At 50.6% G+C, this 16061-nt stretch overlaps 9 protein-coding genes across 9 annotated transcripts; 6 read left to right on the forward strand and 3 right to left on the reverse strand.

Annotated features, from left to right (window-relative positions):
* Window positions 1-72: 72 nt before the first annotated feature.
* On the forward strand, window positions 73-2269 carry BDV14DRAFT_185279 (putative protein kinase C substrate). The gene is made up of 3 exons (XM_073770635.1): window positions 73-302; window positions 417-1361; window positions 1411-2269. The coding sequence occupies exons 1-3, from the start codon at window positions 197-199 to the stop codon at window positions 2061-2063; spliced, it is 1704 nt and encodes a 567-aa protein (XP_073622105.1). The 5' UTR covers window positions 73-196; the 3' UTR covers window positions 2064-2269.
* A 2323-nt stretch (window positions 2270-4592) lies between these two features.
* On the reverse strand, window positions 4593-5312 carry BDV14DRAFT_185284 (uncharacterized protein). Its single transcript, XM_073770636.1, has 3 exons — window positions 5112-5312; window positions 4826-4884; window positions 4593-4763 (listed from the first exon to the last, which is right to left on the reverse strand). The coding sequence occupies exons 1-3, from the start codon at window positions 5302-5304 to the stop codon at window positions 4755-4757; spliced, it is 261 nt and encodes an 86-aa protein (XP_073622106.1). The 5' UTR covers window positions 5305-5312; the 3' UTR covers window positions 4593-4754.
* Window positions 5313-5610: 298 nt separating this feature from the next.
* On the forward strand, window positions 5611-6793 carry BDV14DRAFT_185290 (GFA family protein). The gene has a single exon (XM_073770637.1). The coding sequence runs from the start codon at window positions 5628-5630 to the stop codon at window positions 6642-6644; it is 1017 nt and encodes a 338-aa protein (XP_073622107.1). The 5' UTR covers window positions 5611-5627; the 3' UTR covers window positions 6645-6793.
* Window positions 6794-6812: 19 nt separating this feature from the next.
* On the forward strand, window positions 6813-9705 carry BDV14DRAFT_185291 (putative topoisomerase family protein TRF4). Its single transcript, XM_073770638.1, has 3 exons — window positions 6813-7690; window positions 7738-8428; window positions 8481-9705. The coding sequence occupies exons 1-3, from the start codon at window positions 6924-6926 to the stop codon at window positions 9120-9122; spliced, it is 2100 nt and encodes a 699-aa protein (XP_073622108.1). The 5' UTR covers window positions 6813-6923; the 3' UTR covers window positions 9123-9705.
* BDV14DRAFT_17607 (uncharacterized protein) lies at window positions 9079-9545 on the forward strand. Its single transcript, XM_073769193.1, has one exon. The coding sequence runs from the start codon at window positions 9198-9200 to the stop codon at window positions 9459-9461; it is 264 nt and encodes an 87-aa protein (XP_073622109.1). The 5' UTR covers window positions 9079-9197; the 3' UTR covers window positions 9462-9545.
* Window positions 9706-9718: 13 nt separating the features above from the next.
* Window positions 9719-11031, reverse strand: BDV14DRAFT_185293 (import motor complex subunit PAM16). Its single transcript, XM_073770639.1, has 2 exons — window positions 10819-11031; window positions 9719-10713 (listed from the first exon to the last, which is right to left on the reverse strand). Exons 1-2 carry the CDS (start codon window positions 10819-10821, stop codon window positions 10303-10305), a joined length of 414 nt encoding a protein of 137 aa, XP_073622110.1. The 5' UTR covers window positions 10822-11031; the 3' UTR covers window positions 9719-10302.
* On the forward strand, window positions 11027-11430 carry BDV14DRAFT_17615 (uncharacterized protein). Its single transcript, XM_073769212.1, has one exon. It carries the CDS (start codon window positions 11120-11122, stop codon window positions 11345-11347), a length of 228 nt encoding a protein of 75 aa, XP_073622111.1. The 5' UTR covers window positions 11027-11119; the 3' UTR covers window positions 11348-11430.
* On the forward strand, window positions 11182-13488 carry BDV14DRAFT_185296 (PEX28-32 family peroxisomal membrane protein). The gene is made up of 3 exons (XM_073770640.1): window positions 11182-11391; window positions 11490-12664; window positions 12717-13488. Exons 1-3 carry the CDS (start codon window positions 11379-11381, stop codon window positions 13389-13391), a joined length of 1863 nt encoding a protein of 620 aa, XP_073622112.1. The 5' UTR covers window positions 11182-11378; the 3' UTR covers window positions 13392-13488.
* On the reverse strand, window positions 13489-15809 carry BDV14DRAFT_185298 (Zn(II)2Cys6 transcription factor). Its single transcript, XM_073770641.1, has 4 exons — window positions 15399-15809; window positions 14554-15348; window positions 14261-14485; window positions 13489-14185 (listed from the first exon to the last, which is right to left on the reverse strand). The coding sequence occupies exons 1-4, from the start codon at window positions 15551-15553 to the stop codon at window positions 13648-13650; spliced, it is 1713 nt and encodes a 570-aa protein (XP_073622113.1). The 5' UTR covers window positions 15554-15809; the 3' UTR covers window positions 13489-13647.
* Between the last annotated feature and the right edge of the window lie 252 nt (window positions 15810-16061).

Consider the following 16061-nt stretch of genomic DNA (forward strand, 5'->3'; position numbering starts at 1 on the left):
TGCGGCGGCAAGATGACTAAGCGCATAGATCCCCGATCCCCAGATTCACTCCGACTCCAAGATCAACAGCTGGCCAGAAGCTAGGGCTGTCAGTCCACTGTCAAGCATCTCCGCATTTTGATTGTCTGTGGAGAGTGTGCTGTTTGTTATCTGCATCTGCCCTTGACTGTCATTGAGGAAGCTCAATGCAGCAACGATGAAGCTTACTCAGGAATCGCTTTTGCTGGTGAGCTTAGCAGCTTGCTCGACGCTGGTGGCTGCCAGTGATGATTCCTCTCGACCCCGCGGAGTAGGACCTGAATGTGAGTATCAGAGTCTTCCAATGACCTGAAGATGCTTGATCTTATGTTTTATGCACCTTATCTTCCAGCTAAATCAGGGGGTTTAATAATCTTTATTAACGCTTATTACTCTAGTTGCCAAGTTCTACAAAGACGCCTCAACCTTCTCGTGCATTTCCCATCCCGCCGTACAAATCCCATTCTCCTCCGTAAACGATGACTTCTGCGACTGTCCAGATGGCAGTGATGAGCCCGGGACCGCGGCCTGCGCTCACCTAACCGGTCACTCGCCGTTGAACGTCGCCCACCTTCCAGGTCACAGCAACGATAACCTCAAGGCTGCTCTCCCGGGCTTCCACTGCAAGAACAAAGGCCACAAGCCAGGCTACATTCCATTTCAAAGGGTCAACGATGGTATCTGCGACTATGACCTCTGCTGCGATGGAAGTGACGAATGGGAACACGTTGGAGGCACGAAATGTCAGGACAAATGTAAGGAGATTGGCAAAGAGTGGCGCAAGAAGGAAGAACAGAGGCAAAAGTCAATGACTGCGGCTCTGAAGAAGAAAAGGGAGCTTCTCGTGGATGCGGGAAGACAGCAAAAGGAAGTGGAGAATGCAATTGCTGCACTCAACACTGAGATGGAGAGTAAGCAGATCAAGCTGAGTGACTTGGAGGTTGATCTCGAGGAGATCAAGAAGAAGGAGGCAAGCAAGGTTGTCACAGGGAAGAAGTCGGGCAAGGTCAATGTGCTGGCAGGACTGGCCAAGGCCCGAGTCGAAGAACTGCGGAATGCAGTAGTCGAGGTCCGCCAAGAGAGAGACGAGATCAAGAAGCGTGTGCAGGAGCTTGAGGAGATTCTGTCCAAGTTCAAGGTCGAGTACAACCCTAACTTCAACGACGAGGGCGTCAAGCGCGCTGTGCGCGGCTGGGAGGACTATGCTGCCCACGGCACCTCGGAAACTGTTTTTAACAGTGCTCGCGATCGTGACTGGGAGGCTATCTCACAGCCAGACAATGAGCAGTCGGGTATTAACTGGGAGCAATGGGAGAACGAGGGTGACGAGGAGCCCGATGCCGGTATGTTCTACTCCTACCCTACAACATCCCAAAACTAACAACCGCACAGTCTACAAACTCGCAGCCTACCTCCCCCCATCTCTCGTCAAATTTCTCGAAGACAAACTAACCACGTTCACTTCTTTCCTCGAGGACAACGGCATTCTAACCCCCAAGGACAAAGCATCCGTCTCCGAGTCCAAAGCCGTCTCACAAGCCCGCGACGCCGTAACAGCCGCAGAAAAAGACCTCGACAGCCTCAAAAAGAAACTCAAGAACCACAAAGAAGACCTCGAAACAGACTACGGCGTCGCCTCTATCTTCCGCGCCCTAAAGGGCGTCTGCATCCAAAGGGACCAGGGCGAGTATACATACGAGCACTGCTTCCTCGACCAAACGAAGCAGATCCCCAAGAAGGGCGGCTCGCACTCGCGGATGGGTAAATTCGAGCGGATCGGTTCTGTTAGCGTTGATGAGTTGAATGAGACTGGTGAGATTATCCAGGTTGAGAAGACTTCGTTGGTTTATACGAAGGGACAGGGGTGCTGGAATGGGCCGGCTCGCTCAACGACGGTTATTTTGGAGTGTGGGGAGGAGAATGAGATCTTGAAGGTTGCTGAGGATGAGAAGTGTGTTTATTCAATGCTTGTTACGACGCCGGCTGTTTGTGCTGGTGGGGAGGAGCCCGGGAATGTTGCTCCGCGGGCCAAGGATGAACTGTAGGAGATAGATGGTTATATGACACTGGTAGATCAATCACATAAAGCGTTGGATTCTATTATCTTTCCTGTCATTGTTATACTTGCTGACAAGCAGGCGGCTTCAATCCATCAACCAAAAAGATCTCTACGAAACCTGGTACCCACCCAGCTATACCCCCAATCTGCCGATCTACGATGGAGCCAAGTATTCTTGAATCAAATGTATCGTATATGTATTTATGTTCATGCAATTGACTATAGTACTCTCAATCGGCAGCAACAGAACATATCGAAGCAAGCCGGCCCATATACCAAGGAAACCAAACCCTCAACCTCGAGCAGAGCTAGCTCTGTTGGCAGCCATCGTCGTCATATCATATCGTTTCATGTTATGTCATCGGCAGGCGTTAAGTATTGACCTCGTGGTGTTTATTGACGGGAGGGAAGTTCGCTCGTAGGGGTTGTGGGGGAATTTAGTGCTGTTCGTCTTTTGTTAGCTTGTGCTCGGAAGTATAGAAACTTACGGTCCTTTTGACTTCAAAAGTCAAGAAGGAAAGGAAGATATGAACGAAGAGGAGCATACAGAGCAGGAGTTGCAAGAGCAGGAGTTGCACTCGCCAGAGCAGCAGTTGCAGGTGCAGGGAGACATGATGATTGTTGTTGTTGGTGTTGGTGGTGGTATAAAACCGAAGTAGATCGATAGATAGGTAGACTTGTAGATTGTTTGGAGGGTTGGACTGATCGTGGATGAAGAAGAGAACCTTGGGGACGGGGACAGGGAGGGCTTTATATACCCTTTCTTCAGCCTGTATGCAGGTAAGTTGTTCCTGCCTTGTTCTTCCAAGACAACTAGACTACAGCTCGCGACGACTGCCACCTTCCCCTCTTCTGGGTCATCCTTCCATTCATCCTATAGTACCACGCCCTTTACCCTCCCACGCCTGAGGTCGCCCCGTCTTGCCCGCCTGCCAGCATTGTCCTGCACATGCACAGTTACGCAGCTTATCCTTGTCTGGAAACTGATTGACTGGGCTGGCTTGACCCCAGTGGAGAACGAATACAACTAACAGCATGTAGAAGCCCACTCCAATCAGGCGTGGATGCTGCGTTGGCGGACACCAACTACACCCTCCAATGATATTATGATACCAAAGCGGCCCTCCGATTTGTTTTCTTCAGCAGATCGTTGGAAGATTGGGAACTGCAAGGTCATGCTGAACCTTAACGGCCGTTTTTGTTTTTTCTCATCCTTTCCATTTAATCGGGAGATTGGCGGCGTTACTACTCTATACGGGCATTATGTTGTAAGCCCATCGGGTGCAGAGTATGAGTGGGTAGATGTGGGGGTTGCAACTTGTGACGTGCATAAGGCAAGGTAATGCGCTGCGAGGCTATGCGATAATAATATGTGTATACCGTTACTGAAAGTGTTATTCCAGGCATGTCTGGAGAGACCTACATCTATTACCTATCTTCAGTCTCCTCCGGTCTTCTTGGAGAGGAAGACCGTTGGCAGTAGGTATGCGTGTTGCTGTGGTCCATGTCATGCCACGTTCTGCTCCAGAGATTCTCCATACCAATTACATACAATCAGGGCAAGGCAGAGCTGGAGCCCGAGAACAGCTGCAGGTGAGGCTAGCAATAAGAGAGTTTCAGGATTCTGCAGACCAGTCAGCTACCTACCTGGTTTCATACTTACAGGATGCTATTACTAGAAAGAAGCCCACTGGAAGACAACAAGGCTACTCGCCAGAGCTCTCAACCATGCAAACTAAGTTGCACAGACGGGGCAGAAAAACAATACCATCGCCCTGCTATAGACCACCCAAGATACACTAGCCCTGCACCATCTTATCTCCTACAGGATCAGACAACCGTCCATTGGACACATCCCTGCGAATGACCAGGGTCGGGCGTTGGCAGTCACCTGGAGCTTGAGCTCAGACACTGTCAGACTCAGGCTCAGGCATCCGTCCAGGATGGAGCAAGCTTACAGCGTCCAATCTCGTTGTTGCTGGGATATCTTGGCTTTACATACAGAGTAAGATATTCATCCCACCTATGTATGTACCGGGATCGGTGGCGGAGACGAGCCGCAAAAACAACGCAATGGAATCCGAAAATCAAGCTGGGATACAACATCGCGCAAAAATGCCTCGAGGTCAAGCTGGAACCCGTAATCAGATGCAGTAAGTAAGTTTCAAGATGGTGCTCCTGGTCCTGTAGTCATGGTGGGGTAGCGCAGGCAACTCAAGTATTTCCTGCATTAGCGATAATGGCGCAGTGTCCACTCCAGAGTCATGGCTCCCTAGACTAGCCCGCGACAGCCGCAAGCGATCATCGGACGAATACCCATCTGACTATCTCGTCGTCCACGGCGTTTGCCGTTGGAGCGGAAAAAGCAGCCTCGGGGATCTGAGGGTTTGGGTATACATCTATGGAGTACTGATGCCAGTGATCTATGGATGCGGAGGGAGGTGCTCCGTTTGAAAGCAAGGCAGGCCACGAGGCATTCTAGTCTACTGCTTCATGAAGAGAATCCAGGAAAGTTCTCGAGAGATGGTTTTATTGATAGCAACTATCTTATCATTGCCAGACAAACACAATCTAGGGCGATATCCCACTCCCGTAATCATTTTGAGTATCAACACCCCCAAACTCCACTCATCTCATCATCTTTCATCACTCATCGCCGATCTCGTAGTCAAACGATCTAGTTCTTCTACAAGAGAATACCCATTAGCACTGGAACGCCGAGCCGGTAGCGCAGACAGTAAGACGTACAGGGCAGTTGCACTGGCCGGCAGGGCACTGGCAAGAGTCACCGCAGGAGCATCCGTGAGCTGTTGAAGAGGTTCAAGTGTTAGCTTCATCTCACGCTTTGAACAGTATTGTCATTCAGTTTGTGCAAATTACTAGGCTGGTTTTCCAGGCAGGGGTTGACTGGAAGGTCGTGGCCATGGCATGATAATAACCCCGCCATTAGGTAGATAGCAGGGACATTATTTACCCCGCTAGACGAGACAACACAGCGAAGCAAACAGGGAAAACGAGAGTAAGAGCCACGTACCCATTTTGAATATAGTGGTTTGCAAGAAAGATTTCTTGATTTGATTCGGTTTGTTTGACTGATGGTAGATTGCAAAGCGAAGTTGATGGTTGGAGGAAGAAAGAAAGAGGAGGGGAGAAGAGAAGAGAGAGAGATCGGAAATGGCAGCCGCGGGGTTAAGTCGCGGATACTTATAGTGGCTTGCTGGCCCCATTATACTTTGAAAGCTGCCACTGCCGACACCGTCGAAGGGCATTTGAGCACATTTCTGCAGGCGGGCGGATCTTTTAATTTTGGGCAAGACCAACTGGAGCTGTTTATTTTATCAGAGGGAGCACTATCTGATACGGTATGCCATGTAGGCGTTGAGGCTGTTGTTTCTTGAAGTATGTATGTCTTGTATGGGTTTAGGCTGCGTCACTGACAGGCGGGAGGACAGAGTAGACCCATGGTTAAGGTACAAAGCCCTGTCGAACGGACGTAACATCAGTCGTTTGTAGCTGATCCTATCAGAATCCAGGTTATGGACACAGCAGAATGATGCACTCGATCTCTTGCTTATGTGGTACAGTGGTACAGCAGGGCCAGTTGGATCGGTCTATTGATGCGCTCAATGTCTGCCACTGTGCTGATTGTCGAGCGCTTTCTGGCCAAACCTGTACATCCTACTACCGTCTTCAGACAAAGCCAAATATCGACAGTCTTGTCGAGTATCAACAGTCAGATACACTCAGCCGGTACTTTTGCGGGGTTTGCGGCGCACATGTATATGCCTATGTCCAGCGAACAGGGCACTTTTTTGTCGCATCAGGGCTTATAGATGATCCACCGCAGACAGAAAATGTCCGTCATTGGGGGGTCAGTGAAACAGAAGATGGTGGTTTGTCGTCCTTTTTGCCTGGTGACGTTCAGGAAGGTTTATCGTGTTGGATCAAATCTCAGTCGGACGATCAAGGACCCGAACGCACAAAGAGCGCAAGGCCGCGCAAAAATCCCGCTCAGCTTCTTCTTCAATGCCACTGCGGGGGTATAGAGCTCTACATCAGCCGTCCGGATTCAAGCTCCGAGAAACCATGGTCCCCATGGCCGGACTTGATCGTTCCATACTACTCAGAGGACTCTGCCGAGAACAAAGAGAATGTGAAATGGTGGCTACGTGCCGCGAAGACCAAATACATCGCAGGAACCTGCGCCTGTCGAACATGTCGTCAAGCCAGCGGGTATCCCGTTCAGACCTGGGCATTCATCCCGAAGTCAAATATCCTGACTGAACAGCAATCAGAGACGACCTTTCGCGAAGGCACAATGAAGCGCTATGATAGCTCTCCGGGGGTCTATCGGGAGTTTTGTGGTCGATGCGGAGCATCCGTTTTCTGGCATTGTGATCAGAGACCACTGCTGATTGATGTGAGCGTCGGTCTGCTTCGCGCAGAAAGTGGTGCCAGGGCTGAAGAATGGCTCGAGTGGGCTACGGGAAGAACCAGCTTCGCTGAGTTGGCAGTAGATAAGTCACTAATTCAGCTTTTAGAAGCAGGAATGAAGGCAAGTCAATGAGCAAAGTCAATAAATTTAGTATTTCAAGATATCAAGTTAAGGATGGAGCTGGGGTTTGTAAGAGTGTGAATGAACGCGTGAGTAACACGCCCAGTGATGAAAGAGCTCACCGCCTCCGAACAATAAGATCCCGCGGCAGAAAAAGCGAGCAAAAAAAGGCAGTCGCTCATCTGCGCGAGGTCCTTCAGTCTTTGAACACACTCATCCCAATTTTCTTTATGTTCTCGTGTTTCTCTTCAGACTTTGAACTGTACATATTCTTGCCGTTTTTAAGCAACCATGCCGGCCCCGGCTTACGAGTTTCGAGGTGGCCCCAACCGGAGGTCGCAACCCAGGCATGAATTCACTTTTCGCTATCAGCGCCCGGGGACGTCGGAAAGACCACTCCTGAGGTCGCGACGAGAGACGACACCAGATCAGCTTATCGGACCCGAGAATGGAGACGCGAAGCCCGCGCAGAAGTTTGCGCGGATCGAGAACCTCAGCGACAGCGAGGAAGCCGACATGGACGTATCATCAGACGACGAGGACAACGAGGACTCACGACCGCGCAAGAAGCGCGCAGTAGAGAGTGACACGGGTCCTGCCGCAGGACCTGCCATCGATATGAAGCCAAAATGGTCAAACCCAGATCCGTACACTGCACTGCCGCCTCCGGATGAGACCACAGGGAAAAGACTGGACGTCGTCAAGTTGATTCGAAAAGCTCGTTTGGCCGCCAACGCGCAACCCGCGAAAACGGATGCTGTGGCCTCGAATGATGACTTTATCTCGCTGGCAGGCCTGGTCGACGAGGATGAAACGAACAATGCACCGGAGAACGCACCCAAGGGCCCTAAGCGTCATCTGCAGGGAGCAGACCCAGCGCTGGGGAACCGCAAGAGAACATATGACGATGAGATCAAGGGGCCATTTAAGCCGGGTGGCAAGCCGGTGAGTAGGTACTCAAAGGATGGTTCGATCGTCGATGAGTGGAAGCTGCGGCCTTCCGAGTCGGGGACTCCTTGGTTATCCCTCATGCCCCCGACTCTGCACACAGGCACGAGGTATGTCTTACGTCTTCTTCTCTCGGCACAATTTCTAACACAAACAGGCTCCATAACGAGATCTTGAGCTTTTACCATTGGTCAAAGCCCGTTCACTACGAGCAAATAGTTCGCGAGGATCTAGTAGCAAGGCTCCAGTCTGCCTTTCAAAGCCGCTATCACGGAGTTGAAATTCATGCTTTCGGGTCGTTCGCCTCCGGGCTGTATCTTCCCAATGCCGACATAGACCTTGTTCTGCTCTCCACCAGTTTCAGGCGCAGCGGTATCAAGACGTTCGGTGAGAGGAAAGGGCAGATCTATGCGTTCTCTGCATTCGTCAAAAACCAGAACATAGCAGTACCCGGCTCTGTAGAAACGATCGCCCATGCGCGTGTGCCGATCTTGAAGTTTGTGGATAGGGTGACAGGGCTCAAAGTGGATCTGTCTTTTGACAACGACAGTGGGCTCATTGCCAACCGAACATTCAAGCAATGGCAGTCAGAGTACCCTGCAATGTCTGTCATTGTGTCGGTAATTAAGCAGTTCCTTCTACTGAGGGGTCTGAACGAAGTTGCTACCGGTGGTTTAGGCGGTTTTTCGATAACCTGTCTCGTCACCAGTCTGCTTCAACACATGCCGCATGGTAATCTATCACCTAACCTGGGTAGTGTGCTCATGGACTTCTTCCAGTTCTACGGAAACAACTTTGACTACGAAACGGTCGGCATCCGAATGAATCCTCCCGGATACTTCAACAAGGTGAGTCTTCCTAGAGTTTATTAAACTTGCACAATCTCTGATTGAGAAACAGAGGGTGTACGGAGTGTACAAGGCAAACAATGGCCCTCGTCTCTCTATAGAGGACCCGAATAACCCAGACAATGACATTTCTGGCGGTACCCGCGAAATTGCGTTGATCTTTAAGTCCTTTGCAGAGGCATTCCGATTGCTCAAGGATCGCTTATTGTCTTCAGCCACGTCAGACACTAACGAAAGCATCTTGGGTACAATCATCGCGGCGAACTTTGATGAGTATACAGAACTCCGCTGGCAGCTTCGTGAGATCTTTGAGACGGATCCTAGGTTCGCGGCATACCGCCAATCAATAACGCCGCCTCCACCTCCTCGAAGTCCTCCGCCGACAACTGAGCCTGTTCCACCACCTCCGCCAGCGTCCAAACCCTCTCAACCTCTTCCGGCAAAGCCTCCAGCAGTAGGAGGTGGCAAGAAAGGTAAAGCTTCGGAACCCAAGGAAAAGCTATCAAAGCTGCAGAAAAAGAAACAAGCATCAAAAGACAGAGCCGCTCGTTTGAAACGGTTGCGTCCTGACATCGCCAAGATCCCGCTCCAGATCAGCAATGAAGAAGCACTCAAGCTTGGCGGCTACTCGACCCAGTCTGAAATGGATAAGGACCTCATCATGCGTGAAAAGGGCGTCATCGAGATTGATTAAGCCAGCATTTGGTGTTTGTCTCGATTATGGACACGTACGACGTGCAGATTTTCTTTTCTTCTCATATGTTGTGGCATGTACTATATGTTAGCATTAGATACCCCTCTGTTGTTGTTGTTGTTGTTGTTGGATTACATGGCGTGGGATATCTCGCATTGTCTTGACTTGGGAGTTTCGGCACTGTCTGATTTAACCGTTGGGAACCAAAAGCCTATGATTTCTTCTAACTGCGCCAGCACGGCGGACACTTCGACATCAAGTGACACCAACAGTGCTTTACTGTTGACTCTTCCACCTGGGATGGCTGGTCGGTTTTCTGTACCCCGAAATGTTTACTGAGCACAGGACGATTGATGTTCATTGTGCACGTTGCCATTGTTTTTACCTTGCTGATAACTTCGCAGGCGATACTCAGATCAAGGAGCAAATAGCGCAGGTTTGTCCCCATGCATTGTTTCCTGGTTTGCGTCGTCGAACAAGTTGCTTGCAGCAATCAGCATATTACCTATGAGTGAGCTAGATGACAAAATCGAATTGGCCGCAAGGCTCTGTCGACGCACTCCGCGTCATGTCTTTTCACCTTCTCATCAAGGAAGCGCTATATGCGGGTTTTTGGAGAGGAGAGTGAGAATGTGGATACGCTTACAATGACTCTTAGGACAAGGTCGGGTTTCGAACGGTATTATCCCAATCTTTTGAGAGTTCTTGATATACTCAAGCAGATTACTCCTGCCGTGGGTGTTTTAATTGTACATGTATGGATATGAATAAGAGAATATGAGAGCGGAGAATGATGTACTAAAGAGAAAGCGTCGACGCCGCTCGTCTGCCCACCCTTAAGATTGCTGGCCCCATTCGCTCTCCTCGCTGCGGTATACTGCGCGTGGTATTCCGACGCCGGCGTAGGTAGGTGTCGATGTCGGGTTGATGTTGAACGTCGTGAGGGAAACGCGTCCACAAAAATCGAAGGATAGCACGGCAGGCGGACATGGAGCGACAGACAAAGTCTAAGCCCTCTGAATCGAATGCTCATATCACCAAAAAAGTTGCAAAAAATGAAAACGCCATGCTATGCCGCAAACCCCTCTCAAGGAGAAAGTAAGTCAAAGTAGTAAAACATATCACCCCCAATAACCACCATCTATATCAAACAGCCAGTGATCAGATCAAATCGAATCAATCACCGGTCCTTGTAAACCTTGGGCTTCCACCCCTCCTTCAACTCCTTCTCACTCGCCGCATTCCGCTCCGCAGTCCGAGCCTCCATCTCTATCCTCTCGCGCGCACGGAGAATCTTACTCTGCAGATAAAAACTGCCTCCCTTCTGCGGATCGTTCAGGTCAAAGAGTTTCTTGAATCGCTCCATCACTTGCTCAAGGTTCGCTTCGCCGGCTTGCGGCGGCTTCACGTTCAGGATCTTGCATGCTTCGTCGAGGGTTATGCCGCTGCCGCTGGCGGAGGCGAAGGAGCCGGGCTTCCCGCCTTGTTGTTGGAATTTTGAGGCTGCGGAGGCTTGTTTGTAGGCTTCTGCGAAGGCGCGGCCGAAGACGCGGGCGCCCGTTACGACGACTTGGGTTACAATTCTGTGGGCCTGTTCGTTGGGATTATCATGTTAGTTTTGGTTTTGTAGGGGGTTTGCGCGTGAGGAGTTGGTAGAATGAAAGATGTATTTGGGTGAATGGGAAAAGGAGCGTACCATCTTGATAAAAGAGAGACTTGACCCAGTGAAGGGAAATCAGGGACAAGGTGTGTAGGTTGGTGGTGAGAGTGGATGGCGACGGTGTCGGAGATGGAGATTGAAGCCGGAGGAAAAATTCGGAGCGATGGGCGGTTCTGCCAAGACTACCGGACTACAGGGTCTCTCTACTTCTAGAAGGACAACAATACTCTCATAGTATGTGCTCAAAGATAAATTCATACACTATATTCAATTAAGATGTCTCTTTGTTCGATAGTAGTCGCAAAATGACATTAAAACCAAAGTAGCTGACAACATCATGTTACCAGTAGTATCACCACCTTCACGCTCATCGGCAACTCAAGATCACATGCCCACCAACTTCAAGAACACCGCGGGTCTTTCATCGCGATCTTCTCCCCCCGCAGTCCACAGCTCCAGCCTCCGGTGCTCCCCCAGCTCGTCTGCCTGGAGCTTCTTTTATGTACTACTTCTCCTTTCCCTTCCTCTTCCTTCTTTCCTCCTCGCGCCTCACCGCCCGCAATGACCTTGTGGCCTGCATATGACGTCTCTGTTGGATGGCAGCTCTCGGTATGTAGGAATCCATGCATGACTTGTCCATCCCATCTATCTTTCCACATCAAACACCTGCGACGATGGATTCGAGATTCCAAACTAACACTCGGCAGAAGATATACCGTGGATAGATTCCATGGCCCCGTCAACTACCATCACGGACCATGCTGATTCTCAGCCTCCAACGGTCGCCGCCTTCTCGCCCACCACGATCTCCGGCTCGTCTCTGACTTCGCGACAACGGTCCAGCATCATCGTGCATCGCAAATCTCCTCTACTAGTGGCCACGCCGCCACCCGTCACCCGAGCGCTAGCCTATTCGCACCCGTTCATCCTTCCGCTGAATACGCTCGTTGGCTTGCTGACATGGACGACCGGCGACTCTTACAATAGCTTCCTCCTTGTCGCGGCCTTTTGGGCGGTGGTGCTATATGGTGATGCCATCGTCATGTGGGCCGGGCCACTTCTGGTTGTGGTTGGGCTGATACTGGGGATGTATTGGAGGCGCTACTCCCCGTTGTCGACTCGGGCATTCTCAACGAAGAAGCACAATCGGTCTGCTTCGGAGGGCTCTTCCCATCGGCATGAAAGTCTTGATGAGATAGTCGAAGCGATGCGAACTTTCACGACTCGGTGCAATATTCTTCTTGAGCCGCTTGTGGAACTCACGGATTTCTTGTCGACTCAGAGAACGGCGACGTCTGCGACTACGAAGCCGGCTCTTACGACTTTATTTGTTAGGATCTTGTTTGTTACGCCGATATGGATCGCCTTGACTTTGCCTCCGCTATACATCATTACTACTCGTCGTGTCATCATGGTTGTGGGCACGATTATTCTTACATACCATTCGCGAACAGCAAGAGTCTGTCGCGTTATTCTCTGGAGATCTCTCACCGTTCGGCGAATATGCGCTCTGATCACGGGTCTATCATTTGACCTCGATGCCGACAAGACGCATATTCAGAGTCATGGTCATGCTGCAAATGTTGCGACCAGGCGCCGCGGTGATTCGTCGGGCGTTCGGTTTACTTTTATCATCTTTGAGAACCAGCGCCGTTGGCTGGGTATTGGCTGGACGTACTCCTTGTTCCCGTCCGAACGCGCTGCATGGACGGATGAGCACTTGAATCCTGTTCCATCAAAGGAAGACTTGGACCTTCCTGAAGTACAAAGCGGAAACGCAAAGTGGCGATGGGTCGAGGGCAACGATTGGCATGTCGACGGTGCGGACGATGAATCCAGCTCCAAGGCTGATTGTGGCGGTTGGATCTACTATGATAACAAGGTGCGTCCCCACATCTAAGCAGACAAATGTTTCTTAGCCAACTATCTTGCAGTGGAATGACGGACGTCGCGGCCAAGACGGCTGGGATCGGTATACCCGCCGCAGGAAGTGGTGTCGGGATGCTGAGCTCGTGGAAATTACTCCCGACGGCAAATCCGTACAGGCCCCTTCGGCCCTAACCGAAGCCTTCGCAAAAGAAGTCGAGAAAAACAAAGACAAGAATGCCGAATCATCCACGGCGGTCGACCCTGATTCCGTGAGTTTGGCCCCGTCCACAACATCCACCAAAGCCCGCCGACGACGCTGGTTCGGAGGATCTAAGAGTGCCATTGCTTTAAACAACGACAACACCAAAACCGGCAGCAGCACCTCCGTTGCACCTCCACAACCAAATCCATCCACCACAACAGCCAATGATTCCGAAGACCCAGCCAAAATAACCTCTTCTTCTACCCCTAGTCATAGTACCTCTCTCAGAAACTCTTCGCGCCCCGTGAGCATCTCGAAATCGAGACGGCTGTCGGGGCTCTCGGGCAGCACGGGGACAGGCCACGGTAGCCCGCACGGAAGCAGCACAGTTGCAAGCGATAGTCTGAGTTTCCGTGATAAAGAGCTATCTGATGCTCAGGATCGGCTGGATAGATGGGGGTCTAGGGCTTCAGGGGGCACGGAACGAGCTGAACGGGAAATGGGGCTGAGTGACGATTTGAATATGGGGTTGAGCTGAGCTGAGTTGCGTTACTGGGTTTATTCTATTATACCCTAGTTTGTCTAGTTTGAGGATTCAGTCTGCTTCTTTTTATTTTATTTTTTGGACATGCATATCTTTAATATATCGTTTTTTCCTTGCGTAGCTGTAGCTGTAGAGTTTGTTGTACTTGGGTATCGATTACATCAAGGTATATGGCAGGCCGGCAGGATCCAGAGACTCGCTCGTCCATGATCCATTTCAACAAGTCAGTCCATCTGATTCCGAGCCCTTGCTAAGCAAGTATCAAATCCCACCCCAACCCCTCAAGCACATCCATCCAATGTCTCCCTCTTTCTCTCCCTCTCCCTTGCGCCTCCCTCTCTCCCCATACAATCCCCAACACCTCCTTCGCCCTCTTCACATTCCCAATCCCGAAGTTCGTTTCCAGCGTGCCTAGTGCATTTAGAATAAGCTTTCCCCCCTCTTCGCTAATAGAACTAGAGTTGTTTGACTTGGGCAAGGACACATCCAGCTCACACCCCGCAATGAAAAGCGGCGATGTAAGCGCCGAGAATTCGCAGTTGTGATCTATGGGGTGGGTCTTCAATCTTGTTAAAAGGGTGTTTAGGGCTGTTATCTTGGATGTTGATATTGCTGAAGTGATCAAGGGAGATGCACTGGCTCGCTCGAGTGTCGAATGGAGGTATATATACGCTGCATCGCGAAAATACTCTGCTACTAGGCGAAGACGGAAGAGGGTTGCTTGGCTCATGCCTTTGGGGATGATGTAGGTTGTTTTTGTGGATGTCCAGGTTGTGAGGAGGATGTCTCTGCGGGTGATTGTTAGGTTAGCTTTCGAATCTTAGGAAGTGGCTGGGATGAGAGTAGATATGGTGGGCACGTACATTGCATTAACTTCGTCTTGTAGAGTTACTGGGTCAGGTTCTAGGAGAGGAAGATCCGATATCCGTGCGCAGGTCTTGAGGAGTTCTTCTGTGTAGCCGATGTAGATGTCGAGTTTCGGGGTGATGGAGGAGTTGAACGTTTCAAGGTCAAGGACTGGAATAGAGGGTTTAGGTTTTAGTAGGCGTCTATTTGTTATTTTGGCCACGTTATTTGCGTAGACGAAACTAGGTACCGAATAAGTCTGTTAGCTTTGTCTTCTCTCAACAATCCTGATCAAGGGGGAATGGCATACAGTCCCCGGACGAATTCGGCAGTATCATGATCGAGCATCATGAGACCTCCACGAGATGTAACAAGCGTCTGCAACGCTTCAAGATGTACAGCCCACTGCTTCACGCTACCCCTGACAATCTCGTACTTGCAGAGAAGGGACACGGCAAGAATGGCATCGTCCGGAAATGACCTTGTCAGACCCTGGCCCTGATATGCTGCAAGGGTCGTTCTGAGTCCCTGCATGGTTTCAATGTAGTAGTTGGCCCCCTCGTTCCCTGCGGACGCAGACCAGCTGCTGTTGGCGCGGTTGGAGAAGTGGACGGCGGATACAGCGCATAGCGCATTCATTAGGATTGGCGATGATAGTGCTCGGGGGATTAATAGTGATCGAAGAGGATTATCGTCTGCCTCGAGATTTGCCAACAGTTTTGATCCTTGCTCCATGTGGTATTGAAGGTAGTGACTGTCGAGGTGAGAGAGGTGTGTGATGTGCTTAGAGGGATTTGGAGAGGCAACAGCCAGTTGGTTGTCAGGACTGGGAGCTGATACTGGACTTGCCTCATTGGATCCATCAAGATCATCTTTTTCTGTCAATGGTGTGGAAACGGTTGTAGAGCTAAGATCTGTTGCAGACAGTGTCTGTCCCATCGATGATCCACTTGACCCAATTGATAGAGCGGGTGATAAGCTGGTTCTAAACCTGGGGGAATTTGCTGGCTCGGCTTTAAAGACATGAGCAGCAGGCCCAAGAGGAACCGCCCACATCGAGCCATAGCCTTCACATGTCAGTCCAAGTCTGTCACAGTTGTGGCAGCTGTTTGACGATCAGTAGGTATCTCTCTTTGGTAGTAGCAAGAGCCATACCTAGGCTTAGCCTCATCACAACGCTTCCGTCGTCTCTTGCATGTCAAGCAGCCGGACCGTGTCCATTTACCTCCTTCTCTTCGTTGCCTCCTTTTGGCGGGTGCCTGACCTTCATGTTGTGTAGGATTTGGGGAGGATGTTGGGGAACAACCCATGAGCCTTGTCCATATACATAGATCGGAAGCAAGCCGATAGGTCGGGGAATGCGCGCAGAGATTGAGATCCTGCGTGTAAAGCAAATAGTATCATGCGAGGACAAGAATCAAAGACGCTAATCAAGAATGAACAGAAATTTCTCCAGATTTTGAAGAGTTTCGTTGCGGCCTCGATCGATGGAGGAGAGACGTCTTGGGAGCTAAACCGACCTAGGAAGGAGTTACGCCGGTTATCGCTAAGATAAGTATCCGATAAGAACCGATAAGAATCCATCTTCCTCTTATTCTCTCCATCCCCTCCATCCCCTCCACCTTCTCACGATGGCCTCGATGTTGAAAGATTTGGTGTTCAATTGGTCATCTTATTCTTATACACGAGATCTAGGCTGATTACACTGCTGACCAGACGTCCATGCGCCACCTCATCCTCCTCTGCTGCTGTACGACTCTACAGCACACCGCTGCCACCTGCAACGGAGGCGATGGCCAATCTCAGACCAGCAACACC

This window comes from Aspergillus stella-maris (assembly GCF_047715825.1).
Source record: "Aspergillus stella-maris strain CBS 113639 unplaced genomic scaffold BDV14scaffold_112, whole genome shotgun sequence".
Classification (NCBI taxonomy): Eukaryota; Fungi; Ascomycota; class Eurotiomycetes; order Eurotiales; family Aspergillaceae; genus Aspergillus; species Aspergillus stella-maris.

What these genes read in the sequence shown, in the direction of transcription:
- BDV14DRAFT_185298 (XM_073770641.1), bottom strand. Translation starts at nt 15,553, where the DNA reads ATGGGTTGTTCCCCAACATCCTCCCCAAATCCTACACAACATGAAGGT. An exon ending in TGTGATGAGGCTAAGCCTAG is followed by an intron (nt 15,349 to 15,398) that starts GTATGGCTCTTG and finishes ATCGTCAAACAG; the next exon opens with CTGCCACAACTGTGACAGAC. An exon ending in GCCGAATTCGTCCGGGGACT is followed by an intron (nt 14,486 to 14,553) that starts GTATGCCATTCC and finishes TTCGGTACCTAG; the next exon opens with TTTCGTCTACGCAAATAACG.
- BDV14DRAFT_185291 (XM_073770638.1), top strand. Translation starts at nt 6,924, where the DNA reads ATGCCGGCCCCGGCTTACGAGTTTCGAGGTGGCCCCAACCGGAGGTCG. An exon ending in ACTCTGCACACAGGCACGAG is followed by an intron (nt 7,691 to 7,737) that starts GTATGTCTTACG and finishes TAACACAAACAG; the next exon opens with GCTCCATAACGAGATCTTGA. An exon ending in CTCCCGGATACTTCAACAAG is followed by an intron (nt 8,429 to 8,480) that starts GTGAGTCTTCCT and finishes ATTGAGAAACAG; the next exon opens with AGGGTGTACGGAGTGTACAA.
- BDV14DRAFT_17615 (XM_073769212.1), top strand. Translation starts at nt 11,120, where the DNA reads ATGTTACCAGTAGTATCACCACCTTCACGCTCATCGGCAACTCAAGAT.
- BDV14DRAFT_185279 (XM_073770635.1), top strand. Translation starts at nt 197, where the DNA reads ATGAAGCTTACTCAGGAATCGCTTTTGCTGGTGAGCTTAGCAGCTTGC. An exon ending in CCGCGGAGTAGGACCTGAAT is followed by an intron (nt 303 to 416) that starts GTGAGTATCAGA and finishes TTATTACTCTAG; the next exon opens with TTGCCAAGTTCTACAAAGAC. An exon ending in TGACGAGGAGCCCGATGCCG is followed by an intron (nt 1,362 to 1,410) that starts GTATGTTCTACT and finishes ACAACCGCACAG; the next exon opens with TCTACAAACTCGCAGCCTAC.
- BDV14DRAFT_185296 (XM_073770640.1), top strand. An exon ending in GGATCTACTATGATAACAAG is followed by an intron (nt 12,665 to 12,716) that starts GTGCGTCCCCAC and finishes ACTATCTTGCAG; the next exon opens with TGGAATGACGGACGTCGCGG.
- BDV14DRAFT_17607 (XM_073769193.1), top strand. Translation starts at nt 9,198, where the DNA reads ATGTACTATATGTTAGCATTAGATACCCCTCTGTTGTTGTTGTTGTTG.
- BDV14DRAFT_185284 (XM_073770636.1), bottom strand. Translation starts at nt 5,304, where the DNA reads ATGGGGCCAGCAAGCCACTATAAGTATCCGCGACTTAACCCCGCGGCT. An exon ending in AACCACTATATTCAAAATGG is followed by an intron (nt 4,885 to 5,111) that starts GTACGTGGCTCT and finishes CCTCTTCAACAG; the next exon opens with CTCACGGATGCTCCTGCGGT.
- BDV14DRAFT_185290 (XM_073770637.1), top strand. Translation starts at nt 5,628, where the DNA reads ATGATGCACTCGATCTCTTGCTTATGTGGTACAGTGGTACAGCAGGGC.